We start from the raw sequence: 27,953 nt of genomic DNA on the forward strand, positions 1-27,953 counted from the left end.
TAACAGCTTTTTTTACCTTAAGGAAATTTACCAGTGCTGCACCGTTTCCACCGAAATATTGGGCTTTCAATGCGTCTCATTAGTTGAATATGGTGCTAATGAGTAATAACCGTTATGTTATGGAGGAAGACGCAAAAGTATACGCAGCCATGACCCTGAAGTTATTCCTCTTAGTCTAATGCCGACACTCGTGAGCAAACGCGAACTGATTGGGTAATTGACTGACAACTTCTAGAAACTGGATAAATGAGTCATTAGAGAATCCTTTTGCATGTAAAAATTATCAACTTACTGCAATCTGCCGGAGCATTTCTAGTACCAGTGGTATCGGGTGTCCTAGGTGGGTAATGTTCCCCACTGGAGCGTATCCCACGACCAGCTCGACCTGAGGGACAAATGAGAAGAACTTGGTGCATTGCATTACATTAAATTTTTTACTTTCGAAAAAAACAACCCTGGAAGCAGTGCTGTATTAGGCTAATAGAACAGAAATAGAAAACGATAGCAGCTAAGCTAGAAACGCCTCTCATACAAACATGTTTTGTTCGGTAGGAAGCCAGGTTTTTCGTAGCGCCTAAATTTAATGCATTCCTATGTCACCAGCGTCTAGGCTCCTGAACAATATACTCTGGCGATTATTATTGAAAATGGCCAACTGGGCTTTATGAATTTCTCAGGTTTCAGAATAATCATATTTATCTACCAACCACAGACGAATATAACACTGGATCAAACGTGTTTTGAGCGGATAGCGGAGGGCGAACATGGACCATTGGGCGGCAAGGAAATAATGGTCGGCAGTCTAACGAATCGCATTATTTGTCCACGTGTGAGCAAAAAAAAAAAAAATGTCCCCCTTTGATAGCTTAGCCTAAACATTGGCGCTTCCCCTCTTAGCCTTATTGAGGCTAGTTCCTCTACTTTGAAAGCAATTCCTCCTCCCACTCACCATATCTGTGATAGAACCATCTAGGAAAGGGAAGATATTTGTTTTGGGAATAAAGTTTTTTCGTATATTTTGATAATTTCTCTTATAGAATTAGTAAACGCTTCGGAAAATATTTCGATACTGCCCCATTTGTACCACGAAATATGCAGTTAACGCAATAGTGTTGAATGCTACGTTTTGTGAGAATATAAACATCGCCGTTTTGAGCTTCGGCTTTGCGAGTGAAAAAGCGAGGGCATAGATCTTGGAGGTGATAGCTCGTAGCTGCCATTGCTGGTCTCTAACTGGTCGTAGGGTTCCGCGGCGCCATGCGACCACCTGGCATGACGGATTTGGCGGCAGCTGCCAACACAGGCTTCCAAGTGCAGGGAATTAGAACCCTCTATAATACTTGCTTTCCGACTCAGACCTGCTACCTCTAGACCACGAAGGCACTCTCGCATGGTTTGCTTAAGTGAGGTTTATGGCATCTTGTCATCTTGTCCCTCATATAATATCGCAGCATATGATTGTATGCTGAATAGTATTTGTGTCATATGTAGATGATAAGAAACAAAGGAATTAGTACTTAGACGAGCAGTTAAGTATAGAACAACACCGATCTGGGACGTAAGCGCGATGCGGTGGCGCTTCTGTCGCCAGGCTGGGCCGGTTGAGGGTGAAAACTAGGCTTAGCGCCCACAGGAATACATGGACCCGAAAAATTTGAAAACGATTTTGTAATTTCACGGGGCACATATGATCACGCTCTTCTTTACGGAGCAACCATGAACATCCTAGAACATATCACGCAAGTATGAAATCTCATTAACGAGGCGAAAGGTTTTTAAAATACCTCGAAACGTATGCGGGTGCGAGTTGTGAGGGTGATCCATAGAAACACATTTAAACACCACTTACCGCAACATTTTCCTCGGTTCAGCAGTGTTGAACCCTTCTCATTTTTTGGTGAACGTCTTGTATCACGCCCCGACATCATGTTGCATGGCACACTACATTCTCTTGCAAGTACTGCAAGTCTGACGACTTGCGGGACCGTTCACAGCACAATAAACTGACCGCACACAGTTGCAGACGGCAATGCACCACCGGCGCTGTCGCTAGCAGACGCTCCAAAGCTGGAGGCGGCCGCGGTGGATATCGCCAGCAGCGCTGTCATCTGCTGCAATGCGCAGCTCTCGTTCGGTTCGTATTGTCGTACGGAATTGGATAACTGCCTTTTAAATGTAATTCTGTCTAGGATGTATCACTTGAGGGACAGAATTATCAAGCTAATTTACTCCATGCGGCAGCATATCAGACTGTAAAAAAACTACGTGATTCGCTACATGAGCAATTTGGAGGTGTCTGGATCCATAACATAGATTATTCGGGGAGTTTTAAAAATAGAGGGCCTCCGCAATGACGCAGCATACTTCTTCAAAGCACTGACCAATGTTTGATGACCGGCCATCAAATCTGGTGCTCTGCGAAACGAGAAAAACGTTGCGGTAAGTTGCGTTGAAGAGTTGAAGAGTGAAGTTGAATGGGCATTTCCACCCTTGCTAAGAACAAAGCCAGCGGAATTGATGGAATTCCGGCTGAGTTGCTTCAAAACCTCAACCATGACTCTGTTAACGTTCTGTATGCATTATGTCCGCAAATTTGGACAACCCTGCAGTGGCCACAGGATTGGAGGAGGTCAGTTTACATCCCCATTCCAAAGAAAGACAGTGCCAAATATAGTTCCAACTACCGCACGATCGCGCTTATTTCACATGCTAGAAAGGTGATGTTGAAAATTTTCCAAGGTAGGCTGCAGCACTATGTGGATCGGGATCTTCCGTACGTGCAAGCTGGGTTTCGCAAGGGCAGATAAACTAGAAACCAGATTGCCAACCTTCGCTGGATCATGGAAAGAGCAAGAGAGTTCCAGAAATCCATCTACTTCTGCTTTATTGATTATGCGAAAGCGTTTGACTGCGTAGATCACAGCGGATTGTGGCAAGCTCTCCAAGAGATGGGAGTTCCAATTCACCTTATCTGCCTCCTCAGGAACCTGTACGAAAAGCAAGAGGCCATAGTTAGAACTGGGCATGGTCATACTGATTGGTTTCCGATTGAGAAAGGAGTGAGGCAAGGCTGCATACTGTCGCCCTGCCTATTTAATCTATGTGCTGAGTGAATCATAAGGAAGGCCTGTCTGGACGAGTTTTCAGCTGGAGTGAAGATTGCCGGTAAACGTATCAACAACCTTAGATATGCAGATGATACCACTTTAATGGCAGAAAGTTAAGTGGAACTCAAGAGACTTCTGATGCGCGTACAAGAAGAGAGTGAGAAGTTTGGGCTTAAACTGAAAATTAAAAAGACAAAGATCATGGCGTCTTGCCCTATCAAGTCCTGGAGCATCAAGGGACAAGAAGTGCAAGCTGTGACAGATTTTCTCTTCTTGGGCTCCAAGATTACCCCGGAAGGCGACTGCAGCCATGAAATTAGGAGACGCCTGCTTCTGGGAAAGAGTGCCATGACTAGCCTTGACCGCCTAGTAAAGAACAGAGACATTAGACTGCCAAGCGAGATCTGTATAACTTGTGTTATAGTCTTTCCAGTTGTCATGTATGGATGCGAGAGTTGAACTGTGAAGAAGGCTGACCGCCGAAGAATTGACGCGTTTAAATTGTGGTGCTGGCGGAGACTCTTGAGAGTTCCTTGGACTGCCAGAAGATCAAATCAGTCCATATTGTCGACCATAAACCCTGACTGCTCATTGGAGGGTCAAATTCTGAAGTTAAAGCTCAGCTACTTTGGTCATCTGATGAGAAGAGAGGAGTCGTTGGAGAAATATTTGATGTTGGGAAAGGTTGAGGGTCACCGGAGAAGGGGTAGGCAGCGAACGCGATGGTTAGATGGCATGCTCGAGGCGCAGCAGATGAAGTTATGTGATGTTAGGGAAATAGTGAGAGACCGGAAAGCGTGGCGTGATATGGCCCATAGGGTCACAATGAGTCGGACACGACTAAACGACTGAACTGAACTGAAGTTGCGTTTACTTGTGTTTTTATGAGTCGCCCTGCCAACTCGCACCCCCATACGTTTCCCGGTGTTTTAAAAATACTTCGCCTCAGTCCTGAGATTTCATACTTTCACGATCTGTTTTATGATGTTCACAGTTACTCTGCACCGAATAAGTACATCATAGGTGTCTTGTGAAATTAAAAAAACTGCTTAGAAATATTTCAGTTCCATGTATTTATATGAGCGCTAACCCTATTTTTCACCCCCAGTCGGTTGCGACGCCGCGAGCGCCCCCTTTGTTTGTAAACATGGTGTTGGTCTATACGTCCGCGAGTTAGAATGCGCAGATGATGCTGCGGACGGCAGCCGTCAGTTTGTTGCTTCATACGCTCAAAGGCGGAACTTAAGTATCCCTCCCGCCAGGTTTTGTCATCCTTTCTCGTTGTGACTTTGCGAGGAAGGGATGGCAGGTTTTGTAAGTTTAAAGTGCATTTATTAAAATATACATTTTTGGAGGCTTGTGAACGTTTATTTCAGAACCTGCATTGTTGTAAGCAAAAAAAAAAGTTTCCCGGGTTCGCCTCATTCCTTCTGTAGAAGCCCAACTAAAATAAACGCTTGAGTGAATGTCTTTTTGAAGACTCAAAAGCAGAATTCTGCGTTGCTGGTATCATAAGACTAACGAGGAAAAAGGACGTGGTAAACTTCTTTTTATCCAAGTCAAATTAACTGAATAATAATAATTATGCTTCATTGAACCATTTGACGACTGCATCCGGTAGATTCTGAGCAAACTACAGTGTGCATATATAAAAATTAGCAACCTATTCTTGGTAAAATTGTCGGGCTGTAGTTGAAAAGCTTTATTGAAGAGCTGGAATAAACTAAAACATTACAAGCTAATTCAATAGCTATAGCTTTTTTCGAAGGGCCTTGAAACGGCACTTCCAATAATCTAAAGCATGACATCCACGAAGGATGTCCTTGTGAGGATTTTTAGTCGCATTTAAAAGATTTACGTGGAGGATATCAATTACAAATAATTAAAATAATACTCCTAGCGCCCGTTTGGTACCGACTACGGCGACAGCTTCCCGTGTGTTCCCTTCAGTACAAAGTCATAAAGGCTTGCTAGGTGCGCCCACTCACGGCATGCTCTCAGGAGACGCAGGTTGATCGGTGTGCGGACGGGCACCGCCGTGACTTGTCTTCATTTTGTCTTGCATGCCGGTGTTCGGTTAGTTGAGGGAGAAGAGGAAGGACGTCATTTTCGACTTTTATTATGTTCGGTGCTAATCAAGCCTGATTAAATATTTTGCTCTGCTGAAATGAGTGATAGCCAATGGGATACCGTTTGCTCGTGCGCGTTTTCTAGTTTTAGTAAAAGGTTTTCATATGGAATCGAAGGCTATTCTATGTCTAGTTTTGAAAAATAGCTTTCAAAGCTCTTTAGATCCACTAGTATATATGTTCTCAGCTACCACCTCTAACATGCAAACTGCAGACTAGCTTATCACAAAGCAATTATTCGCCGCTGCCCTATCAAGTCCAGGCAAAATCATAATAAACGGCTAGGCGCTCAAATAACAATACTGACTGTTTCATAGTGGACGGCATTTTGATCCTAAATAACTCCAGGTTACATGCAGAATGCGTGCAATATACGGTAAACTAGCTGAGCAAACCACCTGAATGCTCAACGCATGTGTAATGTTCGTGATTTGTACAAACATGGTGCCGCGCCACCGCCAGTGTACCTACATGCCAACTCTTTGTGCACGCCTGCATAAGAAGACCGTAGTGTTTTACTGTGAGGCAGCTTTCTCCGAAATGGTTTTCTGCCACCTCTCGACATCGCATCATTCATTTTCATTTGGTTTGGTTTTTTGGTTTGTGAGGTTTCAAGTCCCAAAGCGACTAAGGCTGTGAAAAATGGCTCAGGTGAGCGTTACCGAAGTTTCGACCACCTGTGCTTCTTTTACGTGTATTAACATCCAACAGCACACGAACGCCTTGATTTCGCCTCCATCGAAAAGCGGCCGCAGCGCCCGGGATTCGATCCCGTATCCTTGGGCACAGATGCTGAGCGCCTTAACCGCTGCACCACCCCGGCTCCATCAGTCACTTGAAAGTGTACGGCGCTAAGGAGTTTTTTTTTTCTGTTATGGGATTTTTCGATCGCGAAAATGAAGACATCAGCGGACCGAAGTTGCTTGGAACACTCAAGTTCCGCCTTGAAGGGCATGAAGCGATAGCGTATGCTAACAGCCCGCATTTAAAGCCCCGCTATAATCAGGCCGTATAAACTAGTCTGCGCGACTTATAGGGGCAATGTGAAAACAGGAGTCCTCGCAGGCTGCTGATATTGCCCTCCCATGCCAATGGAGAGGCCCGTGTTGGCAGCTCACGCCAAATGGTACATCATGCAACCCTACATACACTCAATTCGCGAACATGTCAACTACCAGCTACCGCCTGCCAATGCCATGATTTTGGTTTGTCGTTCAGGAAGCCAACGCCGACACTAGTTGTGGTGTAACGGGGGACAATTAAGCTCCGCTTTTAAGAGTATGACGCGATAGAGTAGGCTAGCAGACCACATATACAGCCCTGCTTTAACCAAGCAATCTAAACCTATCTGCCTAACTTACGTTTAGCGTGCCTCACTCGGCATCCAAGAGCATTGCAAGGGCGATTCTTGTTCAACGTTCCCACCTCAAATGAGCAACGCGGGTTGGGAGTCCCTTGCGACATTTTGATATCATTTGGTCTCGTTAAGGAGCACAAAGCGTCGAAGAACATGTGTTCTGTCACACCAGCTGGCGTCTACAACCTGCCAGTGCCATATCCGTGCTTTTCGATCACAACGCTGGAGACCGAGTGTCTGGGCAATGAAACCTTTAGCATTATCCCTTTAAATAGAACCATTTCCATAATCAGCACGTCTTCACCGCAGTGTAAAAGGCTAAATGAATTCATCACATAGAAGTGGACAAAATCAAACTTACAAGTGTATTTAACAAATGGTAATAAAATTGTAAACAGAAACGGCGCGCACTTTCTAAGTTGTAATAAGGAAGTAATTGCTTAATGGCGTCCAACCGAGGGCAGCCATACGGCCGCAAGGAAAGCCCATAAAACTTTTTCAGGAACATCAAAGTTAAGGAAACATTCATCCTGATGCGGACTTCAAGCACGGGACTAGACCTCTGCCCGTTCAAGGCTTTCGCTGTAGCAGCTGAGCTGGTCAGGACTGCCAGAAGATGAGACGTTAGGATAGAACAAATTGATCAATAGCTTCCACGGAGAACTGTGTTGGTCCAATGTTCAGGACAATCCCCCAAGGTGGAACAAATTTCTAGTAACGGCAGTAATTATTCACTGACATCGTTCCAATCGCATCCAAACAGCTGCAATACAGCAAAGCTTTCCCACAAGAAAACGCACAGTGATCCAAACAACTTTTATGGCCTTACAACCACACTTTCACATAATACATTAAATGCATTTTGATTTAAAGAGATACGCGTGCTTGCTTTTAAATTTTCAATTGTTTCAAAACTGTTTGTTGTGTAGGGCACCTGTAATATAATTATTTTTCTCTACTCTATTGCTCGCAATCTCTAATGTAGTTTGAAAAGTAAAATGTAAGCATTATTGCAACTGGGATAACGCGAACTTGGCGACAAACACTGGCGTATATTTTATTTCCTCGAATCATAAGGGTAATGGCCAAGCTGCCTGAAAACTGCACTTGCGCAAATTTTTGAAATTGAGAGCCGGATTGGTATGCATTTAAATGGGAGGAATTTGGCCCAACAGCATGTCGAAGCTTCATATTTAGGAATCTTCAGCTCCCGCCCTTAGGAGCCCTTTGGATAACTTCCAATTGAGATTGAAAAGCCTCCGGGGTAAACCAATGAACTCCTCGTATAAAATGCGTGCGTTGAGGTACTATGTAGTGTCGTTGCCACCGTCCTCACAATGAAATCTAGAATAAAAACTGGGGGCACACCTAAGATCCGTCTTCGAGGGTTAATTGCCCTCCTCCCCTCACGCGTACGTGCCTTTATTACCGACTTAATCATTAACACCCTATATACCCACTAACAAGCATTCGTAATGGACCCCTTCCTATTCAGAAGACCACGCAACGTCGATAATTAGGTAATCAATGTATTAGGTAAAAATCCCCCAAGGAGTTTGAACAAGACAGCGTGACCTGAGAACACTGTGTCTAAAACAGTCTCATCGGGTCCTCAAAAACTGTATTCTGATCTAACCTTTCCGTGCCATTCAGTGCAAAGATGAAGGGAAGCCCCGATAGGCAGCGCCTACGAACATTACTACTAAAGTTGGCGCCTACCGACTTGTGAAAACCATTTCATCTTCTGACAACAGACAACATAGTGACCAGTCAGGGCACAACCATCTCACGTGCCATATAACAACTTTTAGAACCATGCGCGCAATTTTTCGCACGTAAAACCCGTGGAAGATATTCTAAACAACTGGTTTCTTAAAACTATAGCAATAAAATGCCTGAGAAGAGTACAAAAATAACTAAAGGTTTATATTCCAATTTATATATTGGAAGAAACTACATGATAATAAGCGGTATATGACAAATAGTAGTATAATAAATGCAACTTTTCTCTAATCGTTCGCTTAATTTTTATGGTCTGCAAATTGTCCACTACACGTTTATGGTTAAGTAGTTGTAGCAGTAAGCATGTGCTCGTTTTCGTATAGCGTGAATAACTGCACGGTCGGAACTCACTTTTTCGTTGTACTCAGGCTGCATTGAAAGCAGCACCAGTGAAATGGTTACTCCCTGAGATAGGGCAAAGAGCGTCAGCTTGGTGGCGCCGGTGGCGTTCAGCACGTGGTCGATGCCAGCAGCCAGATCGTAACGTCCAATCTCGTCGAAGCTGCATGCGAAGCCATGCAGTCAGTAGCTTTACTGACTGTGTTAGCGAAAGCATTACAAAAGTGTTGTCAGGCTGGCCATAAGCCATAGCGAACTGGCTGGCGGGTTGCGGATTCGTATTCGCTTTTAACAATGAACAGAACCAGGTGTGCATACGTGCAGGCAAATTAAAAGTAAGTATTTGAGCTGAAGGCTGATTCCGAAGATTTAAAATACCACTTGGATCGAGCTGCATCGTAAATTCAGCTTTCACTAAAACTGTGAAACGAGTTGCCGCTTGATATTCACCTTGTACTATTACAGTTACCCCATTCTAATGATTAAGACTAATTTAATTGTAAACAATGGTTTTTTATACTTTGCAGCGCCAAAACCATGCAACACAATTTTCGGCATCACTATTCTGATTTCAGTATCCATCTGAGGACAGATGCTACAGAAAGTGCTCACCCGGGAGCACGTTTCAATTTAGACGCCACTAGTCTTAATTGCGCCGGGGTAAATTTTTCTATTTCCAATCCGCAACTTTCTGCAATAAACACATCTCTTCTCTCTGAGAGACGAGACATGACCATATGTAGTCATGTAGTCATACATTGACATGATCATTCAGTTATTTTGCTTTTTAATAAGATTGGGATGGAACTGGTTATCAGTTCGCTTTCAGTGTAGCATCATTATTGAAATCTCGGGAAGGAAAAGGATCTACTTGAGTAAAACGACACCAGTTTAACTGAGTACCATGAATAATTTTATTGACAACCTCGAGCAATATAACAGCACTTTTAAAGATTGTTTCCGTGTTGCTGAGTGTTTTTGATGGATGTAGATGATTCACCATCTCTTTAAATAGGGTAAAACAAAGAATCAGAATGCGCGTCTAATAAACATCAACTGTCTAGATCGAAGTATTTTCGGGTTATGGCAATGGGCTTTAATCAAAAAAATAACTAAGGCTAAAACAAAAAAACAGTAGTCACGGTGCTAGCGTACCGCATTCGTCAGTGTACTATTTCTTCAACTTTCTGACAGCATAAAAAATATTGCAAACGCATATTATGAGCCTATACATTCTCCCTGATAATCAAAGTATTATTTATGCACTTTATTTGTGTTCTTAAACAAAATATTCATATTACTACTAGGCAACATTTGGGCCATACTGTGCGCTCATTTGGGACCAAAGAAACGAAGTGATGTCCCCTTCAAAAAAGAAAACCATATACATGCGATAGTGCCTGTACCTTTTATCGTGAATATTTACACTATCTATAAGCGCCGCTAATATTTAAGAACTGTAATAATTTCCAGAGAGGCCCCACAAGGAAGTTATTGATGCAGAGATCTTGGCCTGGCATTAGCATGCAAAGGGCCTGAAAATGACATACTGCACCGAGGTATAAAAGAACACTAAAGAACACTTTTATACTCACTAAGGCATAAACGTATTCCAACAAAAACTTGGAGCATGCTACGCAATTGGGTTTCTATGGGAAACGGGTGGACCACTTACCTCCATTTCCAGTATTTCCCATCTTCTTTGGACAGTGTTCTGTGATACGAATACTGCGCCGACTCTCTCACGTTCATTGCCCAGACGTCAAAACCGTCATCAGCAAGGAGGAAACCTGAGTAGGTAGAAACAAAGTTACAGGTTCTTCGGTCAGTATTGTGGGGCAAGCCAGTTGCAGAACTGAAAAAGGTTTCTAATGAAAATATAAAATATCTAAGAAGCACTTTATGGCTCATTAAGAATGTAGGAGGCCGACTGCAGTAAAAACTTTGCATATGAGCGCGGAAAAAACAGAAACAAAACAGTAAACAAAGGCTTCAGAGGACAAAGTAGCGGTAGCCCATTTAAAAAAAAAAACAAAACAAACTGTTTGGATTGCGCATGTGATGAGTCGCGCATGTAACTAGAAGCATTTTCTCCATCGTCCCCGCGCTTGAACTCTCCTTCTCTTTTAGCGTGTCGCACGTTCCGGTGCGGCCTAAAGTAAACGGAGCACGCTTTTTCCTTGTAGCATTTTTCACACGTTGCATAATTGAAACTAGAAGTCGTAGCATTTGCGAACCGGTTGTAAACTGCAGTGCCCTTTCGCTTGGACAAATATTGATTTTTTTTTTGTTACCTCCAGTTTAGAAGGCGTGATTTTAATTAGACAGGAAAAGCCTACTTCGTCTACTTACGTCCACACCAGTACATCTCACATATTTTGAACGAAGTCTCAGCCCGCAATTTTCACCCTTTGTTGTACGTGATAGGAACATGCTGTTCAACTGTCATTCCTTGAACTACCTGATAAATGAAAATTACGATCAGCCTTTTAACAATAATGCCCGTGCACACCGGTTATCCCTATCCGCAGACCTAGCTGCGTAATAGAGACTTTATTGCTACTCGCAGGTTGGCTTTGTGCCTGCAGAAGTCGCATGGTGTTGCACTTCGTGATTAATGATGGAATGTTGAGACGAAAAAGTTTTCAAAGAGAGGGTTGGTGTGGTTAGCTATTAAAGGGTTTTCTTGAATACAGACGTGGTTGACAGCATTGCTAACTAATTCCTATCTCTTAAGCAATAAGCTGACCTTGCTTTCCTTCTCCATAGACTACAATAACTATATTCGAGTTTGAAAAATAGGCACGATTGGTCTGCCCAGTCAGGTAATTTAATGATACACCTTTATATTCACAATATAGTGCGTAATCATACAATCATAGGTAATTACGTAATGTCGGCATCCAATTTACCAAACATAACTAAGCATGGCCGCACGAATTCAGATATAAACACGTGTTCTGGCTATGTTTTTAAATTCTGCTATATTCAGGTCCATTTCTGGAAGCCCTGATGAACTTCCGTACATTATACTCCTTTATCTCTCTGTAAGACTGTTTAAACGGAAGCTACTCATAGTTTCGGTGTCAAAACAATCGCACTGTTTTCCAATCTTGACAGTCTGGTAGCTCCTGAGGGCAGTAGGGTTACACGGAAGGAAAGGAGGTTTCAACAAAGCATTTCACTGCCACTTCCTGCCGTCTAGCGGCAATGCAAAATATCAGCTGTTCTCACCAGCGTCCAGAATGTTCCTTACAAGACTGCCGGTATCGTATACAGGTGCCCACCATAAAAATGGATCACTTCGCATGTAGTACTTCAGATGTCGTCCAAACTTTGTGAGCCTCCAAGACTTGCCGTCTTATTTGTGAAAAAGCACAGGCAAGCCATTACACGGGCTATTCGTCTCTTCGATTTGTCTCACATGTGCAGTGTATTCAATAGTTGCAATTTGCGCTTCCGGGGCAGCATTATAAGTCAAGGAAAACCGAACCCAGTTACTGGTGGAGGTAAGAGTCAACGAGAGATGGAGTCTTGTTGAGGCTTAGTGTTAGACGTCGAAGGTGTTCTACACCTGCAGTGTCGCTATAGCCACCTGGGCCGAAGTTAGCTACAGAGCACATGTTTGCAAAACGTGGTATGGGGAATATGGACGTCGAATGGGAACGAGGAAAAAGGATATTTAAAATAACCATAAGTGTCGAGGCAACTTTGGCGTGCAGGGCAAAAGTAGAGACGTTGTATGGAAGACCGGTAACAAGTGAGAAGTGAGTTGGAATGGTCGGGTTGGAAAATGCGAAAAAGAAGGCGCAATATATATGAAGGCTTAACCCTGTTATTCTCTCATATAAAAAGCTAGTTGGGATACACTCATTACCTACGACGGCTGGATCACTGTGCATACATCTCAACGTGAATACAATGAGTTGCCGTCATGTATGGCACAGAATACAAAGCAGTCAACGCATGACTAAAGCATACAGTCAGAAACTATATAGCGGCCATCGAGTGTCTTATTTACCTTACAGATGATGCGCAAAAACCGATACCTGTAGTTTCTGAATAACGTACTTTTTCACGGCGTTACTAAAAACTGGATTTGCACTATAGTGCCTGGCGGGTGGTTTCTTTATTTCCATCGCAATAGTTGTCCGTCGGTGAAAATGTTATTCGGGCAGAGATATGCATTACTGCGAAGGTAGTCTCGGCTCTAAATGAAGACGCTGTGACACATAATATTTCTAGTCAAATTGACATGTGGTTTCTAGATTTTAAGAACACCTTGTCAGAAATTTAAAACTGAATTTTAATCTCGAATGCCTTCAAGCCAGCAGAAAGCTCAGCCAAATAAAATACCGGTCAGCTTCAGTTCACCTTTACCTAATTTGCAGGGTACATCAGAACAGTTCTTTGGGCCGTTACATTCTTACATTTAAAGTTTTTATATATCTAATACTGTGTAACAAAGAACATGGATTTTCCGTATAATTCACACTAGACGCGATATGAACATTATCTCGACATTGTACATGCGACAGCCGTGTCACTCACACAGTTCTGCCCGCCTTTTGGATAAGAAAAAGCTTCCAAGGTTTTACTAGCAGTTTGTTCATACATTTTGCTTAGGATTGATAAGAAACACAAAATTGGCTCAGAATTGGTGCAAGCAATGCAATAGTCAACAAAAATCATGCGCTTATTGTAAGTCAGATTTTTTAAAATGCGAATGCACTATTTTACGAGATCTAACCCGGACTTCAGGATTTGCGTGGCCTAATACTGAGTGTGACCTTGCCAAACCAAGCAGCAGCGGCTCCCTAGCTCGTAGTCAAGCGCCAACTTACCATCGCTGACCCAAAGGAGGCTGCACAAACGAAGATAGTGAGGGGGCTGCGAATCCAGCCTCTGTAATAGGCGTGTTGATGGACGCTGAAAACGTCCTCTAAATCATGCAATGGGACACGGCTCATCATCGAACTGGCAGGGCGACAGGATTGGCTCGCTCTCGTGACAATGACATTCACTGAACCCAAAACAGGATGCGACTGGCATCTTGCTGCCAACGATGGTTGCCTGCATAAGCGCCCCGCGCGATTGGGACGTCGCATCAAACTACACCAGATTGGAAAGTGAGCCGTGTCCTTCTACTGTTTCGGCCGAATTGCATCGTGTACGGCTGTTGGAAAAGGAGAGGCGACGCCGTAAACGTGAACACGTAGCTTAATGTGTGTATATCCCAAAACGTAACCAAATCAGAACTTAGACCAAAGAAAACAAAAACAAATTAGACCAAGAGCTAAACCAAATTGAACCGTGCTTTCGCAAGTCGAACTCGGAAACGTTGGTTGCAACAATGGTAATTTTCTTCTCATATATATGTGAGATCCCCAAAGAAAGAAATTTCGTGCGCTAGCTAGAGAGCATACAAAGATATCAGATCAGGTTTACCTTTTCCGAGTACGAGAGGCAGGAAGGAAATATTGCGTGTGTCTCGCCTGCGCTCTGTGTACCCTCCTATGTTTATTCTCCTCATTTGAGTTTTTATTGAACATAAGCAACAAACTAGCCGCACCTCAACTCTTCTAAAGATTATTCGATACCACTGATCAACACATATCCTACTCCAAATTTTCACAAAAAAGTTGTTGACAATCCGTCTCAGATGGCTTCAGATAACATGTTTAAAAATAGCTTTCAATAAAACTTCTAAATCTACCCACTTCATGGACTGCCGCGCACAATAGATGCTCGTTAAAATCACTATATCTACTTACAGTAGTTTGAAATGGTTAATTTCTTGCACAGTTAAATAGCGGGCCTCACTGCTGTGCCAATTTAAATGGCTCGCTAATTGTTTAGAACATGTGTAGCAGACATTTCCTTTATTTTCTTTGGATTGGCTATTTTGTTGCAACAGTTCACTGCTTATTTTAATTATATTAATGTTTTGAGTACTGGTAACCCTTCTTTTGCTTTGTGACAATGCTCACGTCTTCGTAAGCTTCTATTCGGGTTGTAACCCAATTCTTTTCTCTCGTGTGTCCTCCATTCTAGCTGACGGCGAATTTAGTCGCCCATTCTTCTTAGTCATACCGGTTGGAATGATCACGTATTGTGTCGATCACTGATGATCTTGCATGTTACCCACCACGGCTGTTCCGAGCTTTCATTGAATTCAGAAAAGTACATAAAATAATTTCTTGGTGTACAAAAAATCGCAACACACGAGAGAAAACAAATGCTGCTAAAGAGCAACTCAATAAAGGAGAGTTCAAAATGCATTGTGTTGCGTAATTGCATTTTGCTATGCTTCAAGGGCAGGGCAACTCTCTTGTATAATACGCAATGTTGCGTCTCATACAAGACAGGTCATTAAAAGGCCACGTATATCCTGTATGAGGGGAGTACACTGAAGCAGTATATTAAGCGGCTTCAGATCGCGAAAATATTAGTTAAGAGCCACCTCAAGGGAAATCTGAGCAGTTTAGTTTAGAAGTTGAAAATGTTTATCGCATTCCTACACGTGACATGATACCCTGCACATCAACTGTAGTTCAAATAATAGTACGTAGTTAGCATCTTACTAGACGCTACAGCTCAGGATCCTTCACGGAGTTGCTTACCTGCACTCTGCGATGGGTAATTCAAGAACCACATGTCCGAGGACGCCATAAGAGCCGGAAGAAGCAGCACTGGGTAGCGGCACAGCCTACCTCGTTCACAGGTGTCGCGGGAGTAACGCCCGTGACGAATTCTGTCAACTTCCAGCACATACCCGTCTTCCGTGTTGGCATAGCTGATGTCGCACGGGTATCCAAAGTGCCTTATCAACTGACACTGCGCAGACAGTGACGCAGAAAAAAGCTGATGGAGAAAGTTGCCTATTTCTGTTAATGATTACAGACCCTCTTTAGCTCAATGACTAATATGATTGCTAGGTTTTTACTCTGCAAAGAAATGCTTGTCTCCCTAAACTCTGTTATTTCCAACAACCTTGGTGGGAGCTTGAATTATTATGAGGACTAGCGGGTAAGGACTGTCTCCGACTAATGATCTCAAGCAAATCATGCACATTAGCACCACAATAAGTGGCTATTTGCGGTGGAAAGACAAAAATAAGTCCGACCCCCTGCCTGTTCAAGGGCAAAAATAAGAGCACATCTGTGTCACTTACGAGTTAAAATAATTAACAAGCGTGGTATCACGAAAAGCATCCTCGTGGTATACGACTTGATGTTTAGATGCCGGAAATTTATGCTCGCAAGAGGTGACAATTCATGCTCCCGAGCTACTTAAAGGCAAAGCCTTTCTTAGCTCATGGGCAGCGAAAGTACCCACAGGAAATGTCAACGCGAGCTAGCACTTGAAGGAAGAAACCTGTCTCTACCCAGAGTCTAAACAAAATCCCTCAGATCCTCAGCCGAGCACGCAAACCACTACTCCACGCTGGGCTCGTGAGAATTCTCATTGTCTAGCCTGAGGATAAAAGTAGCGATGACAATGACGATGCACCTAGTTATAATTATAATCATGATAGTAGCGATGAGACTGACAATGCAGTTAGCGGTAATGATAATCGGGATAGTAACGATGACAATGACGCTACAGTTAGGGATAATGTAACATTGACAGTAACGATAAGAATCAGGGTGCATTTAGTTGATTATGGTAATAGTAATGATAACGATGTTAGTGATACTGGTAAGGATGATATTGACGATTCAGTTGGTAAAAACAGTCCCGTAAAGTGGCTTTCACCATTTACACTCGTAAGCACACTGCAATTTTTTTAATACTGCCACTTCTTAGCTATAAAATTCCTGAGAGTTACAGCCAGTTATCTGCTGGCTTACAATTCGTATGAATGTAAATTTTGGATGGCTATCGTTTTGAGACTCAAAGAAACAAGGGGGTATATAATTTTTTCATACTAGCTCACGGAGCCAGCATGCGCGAGAACGCCGTCAATGAAAACAAAACCAAAAATAAATATGCTTAGGAAGTACAGACTGAGCTGTAGTGCTTAATCTCGAAACATTCCCGACATTGTACTGTCTGACTTTCACCTTTGCATTTGGCGGATCCAAAACTTAGCAGAACGAGAGCTTCATTCGCCCCTTGATGACAAAGCTTCATAACAGGAAAAATATGCGGCGAAGCAGTCACGTGCCACTTAAATTCATGTCACATAATTTCACATAATTTCGGAAGTACTACAAAGGTGTGGTAGATAATGCATTGCATTCATGTTGAATTTGATCTATTTTAATGGACAGTGCTTAAGGGGAAAAATGAGGGGCATTATGTTTTGGGCGCTGCTCTATTATCCTCAGCAACATGCCAATGGAGGTGAAAGGCAAAGTTCACGGCAAAAAAAAAATGCACTGGCGCTGCTGTGTGCGAGCTTACCTATATGTGAAGAAGGTACGGCATTAATATAGGAGCAGCAGAAAGCTGCCAAACCTTGTTGCTATCAGAAAAGACGGAAACATAATGTATAGAGACTTGAAATATTTCAGACTTTCAATCTTTTTTTCCTGCATAAAGACATTTAAATGATCAGTTATGGAACGCATCACAAATACGTGACATTGATTTACAGGAATAATATTTTCCGTTCAACAAAGTGACCATGGTTTTTGAAAAATGTGCATTAGAAAGCTACTGTTCAAATAGAGCATTGCTTCTTGTAGTGCGGCCTAAACGTCTCACTAAGCACTGTTCTGTCTTTTTGCTGACTTTCTGTCCTATCAGTGCATGTCTTGAGCGTGCATTCATCTGTCCAGTCTTTTTTATTCACTATAGCAATAAAGGCTAGACGCTTATATCATAACCCTATGCTCATCATAACATCTAGTCATAATTTGCTTACGGGTGTCATGCGGGCTTGCAAGACCAGTTCATCCTCGGTACGCACAGTTAGGAGCAAAATCAGCGACACAAGCACGACAAATATCGGGGTCAAACCGCACACATCGGCCACCATGATTGCGTGAAGCTTTCGGCCTGCTCACAACGAATAAACGTTTTCAGTCGCCGCGTGTCATCTGATGCTTCATGATTGCACGTTTTTTCTTTTTGCTTACCTCTAGCGATCTCCAGCACCTGCAGTGCACATGTGCAAGAGTGCAGCCATTGTACTTCCAGCAGATATTTCACTGATGTATCGCTCTTAACCGCTTGCGCCATTCTGTGTCCAAACTTCCACTCACTCTCACGTACGAGCGCAATTCGGACTGGCGGTGTAATTTACAAAGGTTTTTCTAAATACGTTTTCGTGGTTATTACAAGCTGAGAAAACTAAGTAAAAGTGATTCAGGGTACTTGAATCAGTGGCATGAGATGCAGAAGTAGATCATTGTGGTGAGAGGTAGATCGGGGACAGATTACGTGGATTAAGGTGACAGTAATCGACTATCTGTAAAAGACCATGTGAATGCGAATGTGACGTCAAACTGATTTTTCAGATCCATTTTTTTCCGACGTCACCGAGTTCAGTGCATGATCGAGCATATAAGAATCCGCCTAAAGACAATAAAAACTACTGTTGAGCTAACGTAATCATTGAAGCCGAAAAGATAAATAGTTCAGGTTGCGCGTGTGTAAGCCCACCTTCCATTCTCCTCTCAGATAAAGAGCTCGTCTTTCTAAGGAATTGATACTGTTGGCACATGTGATTCCTGTTTTTCTGGAGTATAAATATGATGCTTCAGGAGAATAAAATTTGTTGGAAGTTAGCGGTCGTGGTGTTCGTCTCTCGTCTCTTGTGTCCTCGTCTTTTGCTGCGCTATAGTGTATTGGAATCATATACCAACAAGCCCCAAAAACCACGATCCTGTACATGATGTCTGCTTTGCTGTAAAACCTACCTGCACAGACCGGATATGGGTAACTGTCATTGTTAAATACAAAAGCTTATAGGCAATTCAATAAACACCATGTGCACTACACATTTTGGAAGCTTTTCCAAAGTATTGTGCTTTACTTTAAAACGTTTTAAGTACAGGTGCAATGGCACTTACTATAATCTTACGACGTTAAGTTCTACAATGTGTGTTAGCCTTTGTATGCATAAGTGAAGTATTGAATAGCTAGTCTGCTTTTTCAGTAAGAAACGACGAGGCACCGGCGATGAGTGTCCGCAAAAGCATTTTTATTGCCTTTGGATTCAATTTCATTTCTTCAGCGTTGGTGCTTTCCGGGCTGCGGTGTTCTGCTTCTGCGGTCACAACTTCAAAAGGGCGGCCATAGAGGTAAGTACGAATTCTGGGTAGCACCCAAACTATTCCCAAACACTCGTTTGCAGTGACTGAGTAATTTTACCCTGCCTTTGTGAGCGTTCGGCTTGCATAGACGAAGCGCCGAGACCGACAACACTGCAGTCTTTGTGTACTGCAGTAGGAGCCGCCAGGTCGAAGTAATGCAAGACGAGCGGTGTTGAGGGGATGTGGCGCAACCCATTGAAGGCGTCGCCGCATGACGTTGACCTGATCGAAATGTCGGAACTGCCTGACAGAATCTATTCATTATTCATTAATCTATTTATCATTTATCCATCCATCCGTCCGTCCGTCCGTCCGTCCGTCCGTCCGTCCGTCCGTCCATCCATCCATCCATCCATCCATCCATCCATCCATCCATCCATCCATCCATCCATCCATCCATCCATCCATCCATCCATCCGTCCGTCCGTCCGTCCGTCTGACCATCCATCCATCCATCCATCCATCCATCCATCCATCCATCCATCCATCCATCCATCCATCCATCCATCCATCCATCCATCCATCCATCCATCCATCCATCCATCCATCCATCCATCCATTCATCCATCCATCCGTTCATCCATCCATCCGTCCGTCCGTCCGTCCGTCCGTCCGTCCGTCCGTCCGTCCGTCCGTCCGTCCGTCCGTCCGTCCAGGAAGCTGTGAGGCAACGGAGGCAAAGTTTCGAATAAACCGACGTAAGTAAGAGCACAGGCCTAGGAAGCTTCGCAGTTCTTTGGTGGATCTCGGTGGGGGAAAGGCACTGGTAGCAAGAAGTTTGCCTTGGTGTGGAGAAACTACTTCCTTTGAGAAAACGTGCCCTGAAGTGGTCAGTTGACGGGCAGAAAAACATTTTTTCAAGTTGAACTTCAAGCCGGAATTGGAAAGGCAATTCAAGACGTGCTTCTGGCGGTAGAGATGAATGTCGATGTGAGGAGAGAAGACGATGTCGTCGAGATAGCACAGGCAGGTCTTCCATTTCAGTCCACGCAAAAGTGTGTTCATCACCTCCCAAATTTCAAAGGAGCGTTCCAAAAGCCGAAAGGCATAACAGAAAATTCGTATTAGCCGGGGGGGGGGAACAAAGGCAGTTTTAGAGGTGGTGGTGAAAGTGTTTAATAAAATATAGAGTTACATGAAGATTTCTCTGGGGTCAGGCTTAGTGCCCTTCCCCTCACAAACACTAGGTGGAGTCCCTAGTACGGGACCCCAGTGGCTTCCGCTGCCGCCATTGCCAGTTTGACCAAGGCCTTTTGAGCCTTCAGGTCGGAGCAGGCGAGTAGGGTTGCCTCCCTCTTCTCCCGGGTGGTGTTTTGGTTTGGTGCAAAGGCAGGGTTGGAGGGGCACTCCCACACCATGTGGAAAAGGTCTGAGGACATTTCCCCGCAGTGCGGGCACTCCCCGGAGAAGGCACTGTCAAAGTGTTTAAGTGACGCCGGGCACATCATGGTATTCGTAAGGAGGCGCAGAAACACGCGTTCCTCCGCTCTTGTTAACCCTTTACACAGGTGGGGGTAAATATTGTGTCTGTTTTGGTACAGCTGTGTAATTTCTCTGAAAGTGTAGGCTGGTGTGAATTCTTGAGGAGGAAGGAGACGAGGTTGCCCGGTTAGAAAGCGCGCGGGCGGCGGCATCTGCTGCCTCGTTTCCTCCAAGCCCAGAATGGGCCGGAGCCCAGACTATCAAGCGGAGGGATAGACTTTCCACGTACGAGCTGCTTTGCAGTAGTCGGTAGGCCACGTCCGAGCTGTTTTGTAGTAGCCGATAGGCCAGGTACAGGACCCAACCCTGCTGAAAGTTCCTACCCGCCCCTCGCGAGTCCGTTATGATTGTTTTGGAATCATAGTGTGTTGCTGCTAACGCGATGGCAACCTCCTCTGCCTGTGTTACGCTTCGGGCTTTAAATGTGAGCCCGTTTACCGTTTTGGACTCGTGGATCACTGCCGCCATGTACCACCCGCCTTGGTGCGGGCCGGACGCGTCCACATAGTACACTCCGGGTTTCCCTTCGTAGTGATGAGCTAAAGCCTGTGCCCTGGCCATGCGCCTACCCTCGTGGTCGTCCTTGGACATATTAGTGGGGAGTGGTTTTACGTGCAGGGCGTATCGCCGCTCCTGGGGAAGACTTACTCTTTCCTCGGTTACAGTCGTGTGTTGTATGTGTAGACGGGTTAATAGGCGACGCCCCGACGGTGTCTGCGATAGTCGCGTGTATTGGCTCGTGAGGTGGACTTCTCGCAGCTCCTCGAACAAGTTCGTCATACCCAGACCTTGGAGTCTCAGGTTCGACGTGGGTATAGGGAGGTCGAGGACCTTCTTCGTTATTTTGCGCGTGATCACCTCGATGGTGCTCTCGTCGTGTTTCTTGAGGTGGAGATAGGGGGTCGAGTACAGGATTCTGCTCGTTACAAAGGCATTGGCCAGTCGTAGAGCATCTTTGCTTCTCAGTCCCCCTTTCGTGTTTGAGACTCTGCGGACCATTCGGCCCACCTGGTCTCCCACCTTTTTTAGCTTGTCGAGCGTGGTCGTCGCTAGCTTACGCTGGTGAATGAAAAGGCCCAGTACTCTAATTTCCTCTCTCTCAGGTATTGGTTCTGATGCAAGCCGCAATTTTATCTTGTCTGTGCATTTTTTGGAGGGAAGAATTCGTATTTTTGTGGTGAGCACTGAAGACCGCATGTTTTCGCGTACTCATTCACAGCGGTGGCTGCCTCCTGCAAGCTGGCCTCCATTTCTCCGAGAGAGCCCCGCGTGGCCCATATGGAGATGTTGTCCGCGTACAGCGCGTACTGCACACCCGAGACTTTCTCCAAGTGGACCGGGAGATTCTTCATTGCCATGTTGAAAAGCAGCGGGGATAGCACCGCTCCCTGTGGTGTACCTCTCGTGCCTAATAGAAAGGGACCATGGTCTGCGTTTTGGATCCTCACGTAGGCCTGTCTGTCTGAGAGGAAGCGTTTTATATATACTCGAACGCGTTCTTTCCACACCCCGTCTCCGAAAGGTGTGTCAGGATGGCCTCGGGCGTCACATTATCGAAGGCTCCCTTCAGATCTAGGGCCAGCACTATCTTATCCCCGTTCGGATGTTCTATCAGATTTAATATGTCTTTGCTAAGCTGTAGCAGGACGTCCTGAGCCGATTTATTTGGCTTGAAGCCATACATCGAGTCGGCGAAGACTCGCTTATTATTTTCAAGATACTCGGAAAGTCTGTCTCTGACCATTGTTTCCATCAATTTGCCCACGCACGACGTGAGAGACAGGGGCCTGAGATTGTCCGTATCTATGGCTTTGCCTGCCTCAGGAATGAAAGTTATGAGTGCCGTCTTCCATTCGGTGGGAAGAGGAACTTCGCCCGTCCAGATCGAATTGAAGTGTTCTAGAAGGGATTGGTACGCGTGCTCTGGTAGGTTTGTTAGGAGTTTTACCGTGGTCCCATTCCTTCCTGGCGCGGTCCCGCGTTTTATTCTCGCTAGGGCTGCCTTGAGCTCGTATAGTTTGAAAGGTTAATCTAGCTCAACATTTTAGTCTTCACTGTACCTGTAAGCTTCTCCCCTTGGGACTTGGGTTGTGCTCACTTCTCCCCATGGGTCTTGGGTTGTGGTCAAGTACTGGTCTCGGAGCGTCACCGCTAGCTAGGCCGTATTTCCTTGAAATGCGTGTATCGCTCTCTGCAGGTGTTTCTGCGACTCGGTGGGCGTCTAGTTTGGATCTATGAGAGCTTGGAAGAGACGCCTTGTGTTTTTGCCAGGCATCTGCCTAAATGCCGTGTTGCACCTCTCTACCCAGTTAGCGTCCGCGAGTTGCGCCGAGTATTCTGCCGCCTCTTTTGTTATCGCCGCGATCCGGGGTTTTAGCTTCCGGTTATGCTTCTGCTTGCGCCATCTTTTAACCATGCTGCGCCTGGCTTCCCAGAGGTGGAGGAGGTGCGTGTCCACATCCGTCACCGCCTCAGAGAGCTTTACCCGCGTTTCCGTCGAACGGAGACTGGTCAGCAGCTGTTTGGTCCAGGCATGGTCTCCCTGCTCCTGGATAGAACTAACATTATATTCTTTTCTGAATTTTGCCCAGTCCGGCATCCTAGTCTGCCTTGTCGGTCTGGTAAGGGGTTTAGTGCGGATCGTCACGTTGATCAGACAGTGGTCGCTACCGAATGTTTCCTCCGTATCCGTCCACACCCACTCGGCTCGCGTGTTTCGAAAAGTTAAGTCCGGACAAGTGTCCCTCTGTGCAGAGTTCCCAGTTCGTGTGGGGTACGCCGGGTCGGTGTGTAGGGTTAGGCCTAATGTGGACCCTGCTTCCGCTAGCTTCCGTCCTCGTATGTCCTCTCGGTTGTAGCCCCATGAGAGGCTCTGTGCATTGAAATCTCCTAACACTAGTAACGGATCTCGTCCCGGTTCCCTGATACCCCTACTCAGGAGTGTAGAGAAGGTTACATTTTTTGCTCTAGGTGGGCAGTACACGTTCAGGATGTGGAGCGGCGGATCATCCTTTTTTATGGACAGGATACTCACCATCACGTATGAAAAGCTGACTTGTAATTCCAGATCTATCAAATTTGCTGTGACACTTTTGTGCACGAAGATGCATGTTAGGGGATCGAGTTGGAACGTTTTGTAGTTTGTGAGGCTTTGTAGTTTGTGAGGCTCGCGTTCCCGCCTGGCTCCTGTACGGCCACCACTCCCGGAGTATGCTCGTACGTGGAAAGGTGCATCCTAGGTCCGCTCTCTTAGTCTTTGATTTAAAGCCTCGACTATTCCACTGTGTTAAAAGTATAGGACTCTCCTTAGTTCGTCCCGCCATGTTGTGCCTGGAAATTGTTATGCTGGAGGGAAAACTGCTGAAGCTTCTCACCCTCACTGATCACCCTACGCATCTTGTGAGTTATGGGATTCGTGGGTCTCCTTGTGTTAGCATACTTGCGAATCGTCATCGCTTTCGCTATCTGTCGTGATACTATGGAGGGAATGGATTCCTGTATCTTCCTCATCATAGCTTCTAGTTTGTTTCCCATGCTAGGCTCTGCGTCGCTTTCCATCGCCTCCTCTTGCTGAGGCGGCTGAGATTTGTAGTTAGTTCGAATAGCAGCTTGGGCATGTTGGTTATGCATGTTGGTTAGGAAGACACAACAGCGCTCGTTGTGTCGTCCTCTAATCTTGTGCTCCCGTCCACGTTCCGCGCTGTTACCTCAAGAGGCTGAGATTTAGCTAGGGAAGTTTCTAGTTTGCTGGTTAGCAGCTCTATTTGAGCTTTTAGGGCTGCTATCTGTTTTCTTAATTCAATATCTTCCAAATTTATGTAGGTGGAGAGGTAGTATTGGAAGGAGGAGGGGAGACCCCACTCACCTGCTCCTTCTCGTTCTTGACCATGCTGGCCCAGTTCCTCTCTTGATTGTTTTGTTTCGAATCCATGTTAATCGAAGGGGGCGGGAGATTCTCGCTCCCTCTTTTCTTTTTCGTGGTTTTCTTCTTTTTCTTGTTCTCGTTAATGGGTTGTTGCTGCTCGTTCCTTCGGATTTCGTAGTGCAGTCTTTAGAGTTCGTGGCGTGTTCGCCGCCACATACCGCACATTTTGGATTGCACACGTGATGGGCCCGCACCCCGTCCACAAACGGAGCTTGCGTTCCGCAGAGTCCGCAGTTTTCTTGCCTCGGTGTCGGGCAGGCTTCTGCCCTATGTCCCACCATGCCACACAGGTTACAAGCTGGTATGGTGCGACGGTAAGTGGCTATCGGTACAACTTGCGCGTTTTACAGCACAGCTCTGGGCTTGTACTTCCCTTCGAAGGTGACCCTTGCTTTGTTCGAAGTGCCGAACTTTCGGATCTCAAGGATTTTGCTCGCTCCGCGAAAGCTTCTCACCTTCCCTCGTAGGGATTCGGTGGTCTCCAGATTGGCCACAGTGATACCTCGGTGTACCACGTTAACCTCACTTTGCCTTACGTGTCCACGAAGATAGAAGTCTTGCCCTTGCGTTCGGATTGCAAAGTCGCCGACAAGTCGGTCTGCCGCATGGATGCTCGACGTGCCTACGATGATCACGTTTTGGTCCGGGGACACTCTGAAATAAAAATTGTCTACTTCGGCCTCCCCGACTCGCTGTCGTAGGGCTAGGCCCAACTCGCCGTGTTCCAAATTTTTCACGTTTGTGGCCGTTAGTGGCTTGATGTTTAGCACTACGTCGTATGGTCTGAATCTGTACAGAAACTTGGGCTTCCATGCAGCTCTGACTTGAGTTGGGCCTCCGGTTGCGCGCTCACAGGGTTCTGAGTCGGATTGCGCGTGGGGGCCTCCGTGTGCTGACGTGGCCTTCCTTTGCGCGCTGGCTTGGAGTTTCTGTGCTCTCTTTTAAAAAGCACGGATCACATTTTCACTGCAGGCTTGCTCTCGGCTGGTCTGCGGCAAGGTTTTCCATGTCATGCCTTTCGGGTCGTAGCCGCGTTGTTGGTTGGCGTTTGCCATGTTCGCCGGGAGCGGCCTTCCCGCTGTGGGACGCCGGCGTTCTGCCGCTAGGCTGAGCCACGGTTCCACAACGGATGGAAGCAAAAGCGCTCCAAAAAGTCCAAAACTCGGTCCACCGTGTTGAGAGTGGTCTCCCTGCGTCGGTCGCCGCTTCCATCGGGACCTGCCAATATCCGGAACCTAAATCTAGCGAGGAAAAGAACTCAGGCCATTGAAAACAGTTCAGCGCGTCGTGAATGCGCACAAGAGGGTAAACGTCTTTCTTCGTAATCTTAAGTCGCCGGTAGTCTACATAGGAGCTGATGGAGTCATCCTCCTTTTTAATGAGCACAACAGACGAAGCCCTGGGGCTCAATGGTGCCGTTATGGAGCACCTGGGTTAGTTTGCGGGTTTTAACGTCTCAAAGCGACTCAGGTTATGGATCACGCCGTAGTGGAGAGCTCCGGAATGTTCGACCACCTTAAGGTGCACTAACATCGAAATGCACACGGGCGCCTTTCTTCTCGCCTCCATCGAAAAGCGGCATCCGCAGACTATATTCGACACCGCATCCTTGGGCACAGTAATCGAGCATCCTAATCACTGCACCACCACGGTGAGATACGAGCATCTGGTCTACTTGCTATTCAATAACCTGGCACTCGGTACACAGGATAGGGTGGCTGCTGCAGTGGTGCACGGGCTCCGGTGTCGTTCTAATAAGTGACAGTTGAACTTTGGGCCAGGGAATTTTGATGGGATTCTAAGTATGGGCGAATTGTTGAAGTAGTTCAAGAAGGGCTTTCTCTGAGGCGTAGGAAGATTGGCGTTGATGGAGTGATGGAACTCGTCTGCGGAATAGGCAGCGGGTGCAGAAAGTGATGGGCTGAGCGCAGTCATGGTGAGGGGCGGCTCGTCGTCAGTTTCGTCACGGAGAAGAGATGCGGTAAGTTGTAGGCTCCCGATACATTCACTGCGGCCTAAAGCAGTGGGTAGGGAAAGAAGTTAGAGACCTAGAGCACAGAGAAGCCTATAGAAATGGTAGGTGCAGTATATGGAAAATGAAGGCACTTTAGGCACAAAAAAGTATGTGCTGGCATGAAGTGGAAAGTTTTATTGCATACAGAGTCAAAGCGATATTTACAAGCAGAGAAGAGGGAGCAATGTCAAAGTTTTCAGCTACTAGGGCTCTAGCTCGTAGACTAGAAGAAGCGTTTTCTAGTACCGGCTCGGGCAGCACAGAAAACCCGACTTCAGCGCGTGGAAAATTGATTACAGCGGTGTGACGGGACAGGCAATCCCAGCCTAAGATAACAGCGTGTGAAGGACTTGGCAGCATGAAGAACTAAATTGTATAAATGGAATTCTGGACTACTACCAAAGCAGTGCACGCTGCTAAAGGTTTTATTTGCTGAACAGGGGAGGTTTGCAAAGAAATCCCTGCAAATGGCGTCTTGACTTTTTTTAAACAGTCACAAAGTTGTACGTCCATTATCGAAATCGCAGCAACGGTGCTGCCATTGAGGGCCATGACACAAACACCCTCGACCGTAACTGCATTAAGGTTGGCTGGTGATGGATGAGGACATCAGTAGGTCGACAGTGGCGCAGCGGTGCAGTGACGTAGTTCCCTCCTCAGCACGTGCGGCCTCTAGTTTACATCGCGAGTTTTCTGCCGACGTCGCATCACAAAGGCGGAGTGGCGTCGTGGCGACGGTGAGTGGCAGTCGGAGAGGGCAGAGTGGTTAGATGAGAAAGGACGGCTTGCTGTAGGCTCAGTAGGGGCAGAATACTGAGGCGTTGAAGACCAGTACCCTGAACCTTGGGTAGGTGGTGCTGACCCTGGGAGACGGTTTAAACAATACCGGACAATATGCCCCTAGCCTGTCCACAAGTTCAGCAAACTGGCCGGTTATCTATTGTGCGCTAGGTATAGCGCGGTCTGGTAGTCGGTGGAAAATAGGGTGCTGGCGCTTCTACAGGCACTGATGGTATATTGTAATTTGGCTGCCGAGGTCTTACAGCAATGCCGGCGTAGGTCAAGGGACCGGCGAAAGGCGTTGGGATGACTTCGTCATATTTCATAGGAACGGCGACAGGTCTTGGAACGGTGTCGGCGTAAGCCAGAGAAGCAGCAGCGACAACTGATGGTGTATGTACGCATGGAAGCGGGTCAGCATTCTGCTCCTGAATAGCCGGCCTCAATGCTGGCGAGGCCGGGTTTTGAGGGCTAGGAAGCACAGAAAGCTGTTGCGCCACCTCTTCACGAATGAATGCTTTTTTGCTGCAGAAACGAGGGGTTGTCCGCTGGAGGCGTCAGTCTGGTAAGCGATTAAACCTGTGCTTGGGGCTGAAGCGTCACCACCCTGTGCTTGCGCAGCTCTATGATCTGACAGCGTGATGACTTCAGTGACTGTACGCAAGTCATGCGCTAAGAATATCTGGAAGGAGTCCTCGAGAGATGCACCAAGGCAAAATGTGTTTGATCGTATCATCCTCTGACATGATGGCTTTCACATGTTTGGACAGGTC

General features: G+C 45.8%; 1 protein-coding gene across 1 annotated transcript; it reads right to left on the bottom strand.

The window, feature by feature from the left end:
• Window positions 1-283: 283 nt before the first annotated feature.
• LOC146209439 (lipase member M-like) lies at window positions 284-24,350 on the bottom strand. The gene is made up of 7 exons (XM_084580357.1): window positions 24,327-24,350; window positions 17,801-17,819; window positions 17,587-17,720; window positions 15,338-15,551; window positions 10,390-10,504; window positions 8,727-8,877; window positions 284-385 (listed from the first exon to the last, which is right to left on the bottom strand). The coding sequence occupies exons 1-7, from the start codon at window positions 24,348-24,350 to the stop codon at window positions 284-286; spliced, it is 759 nt and encodes a 252-aa protein (XP_084436483.1).
• Window positions 24,351-27,953: the final 3,603 nt, after the last annotated feature.

The sequence above is a fragment of the Amblyomma maculatum genome, chromosome 1 (assembly GCF_055883805.1).
Source record: "Amblyomma maculatum isolate TAMU_Amacu chromosome 1, ASM5588380v1, whole genome shotgun sequence".
NCBI lineage: Eukaryota > Metazoa > Arthropoda > Arachnida > Ixodida > Ixodidae > Amblyomma > Amblyomma maculatum.

Bases quoted from the DNA above. Each gene is read 5' to 3' on its own strand.
- LOC146209439 (XM_084580357.1), bottom strand. From the start codon at position 24,350: ATGGTCAAGAACGAGAAGGAGCAG. The intron at 8,878-10,389 runs GTAAGTGGTCCA...CTTCGCATGCAG, and splicing joins GGGAAATACTGGAAATGGAG to CTTCGACGAGATTGGACGTT. The intron at 386-8,726 runs GTGAGTTCCGAC...TTTGTCCCTCAG, and splicing joins AGCCTGAGTACAACGAAAAA to GTCGAGCTGGTCGTGGGATA.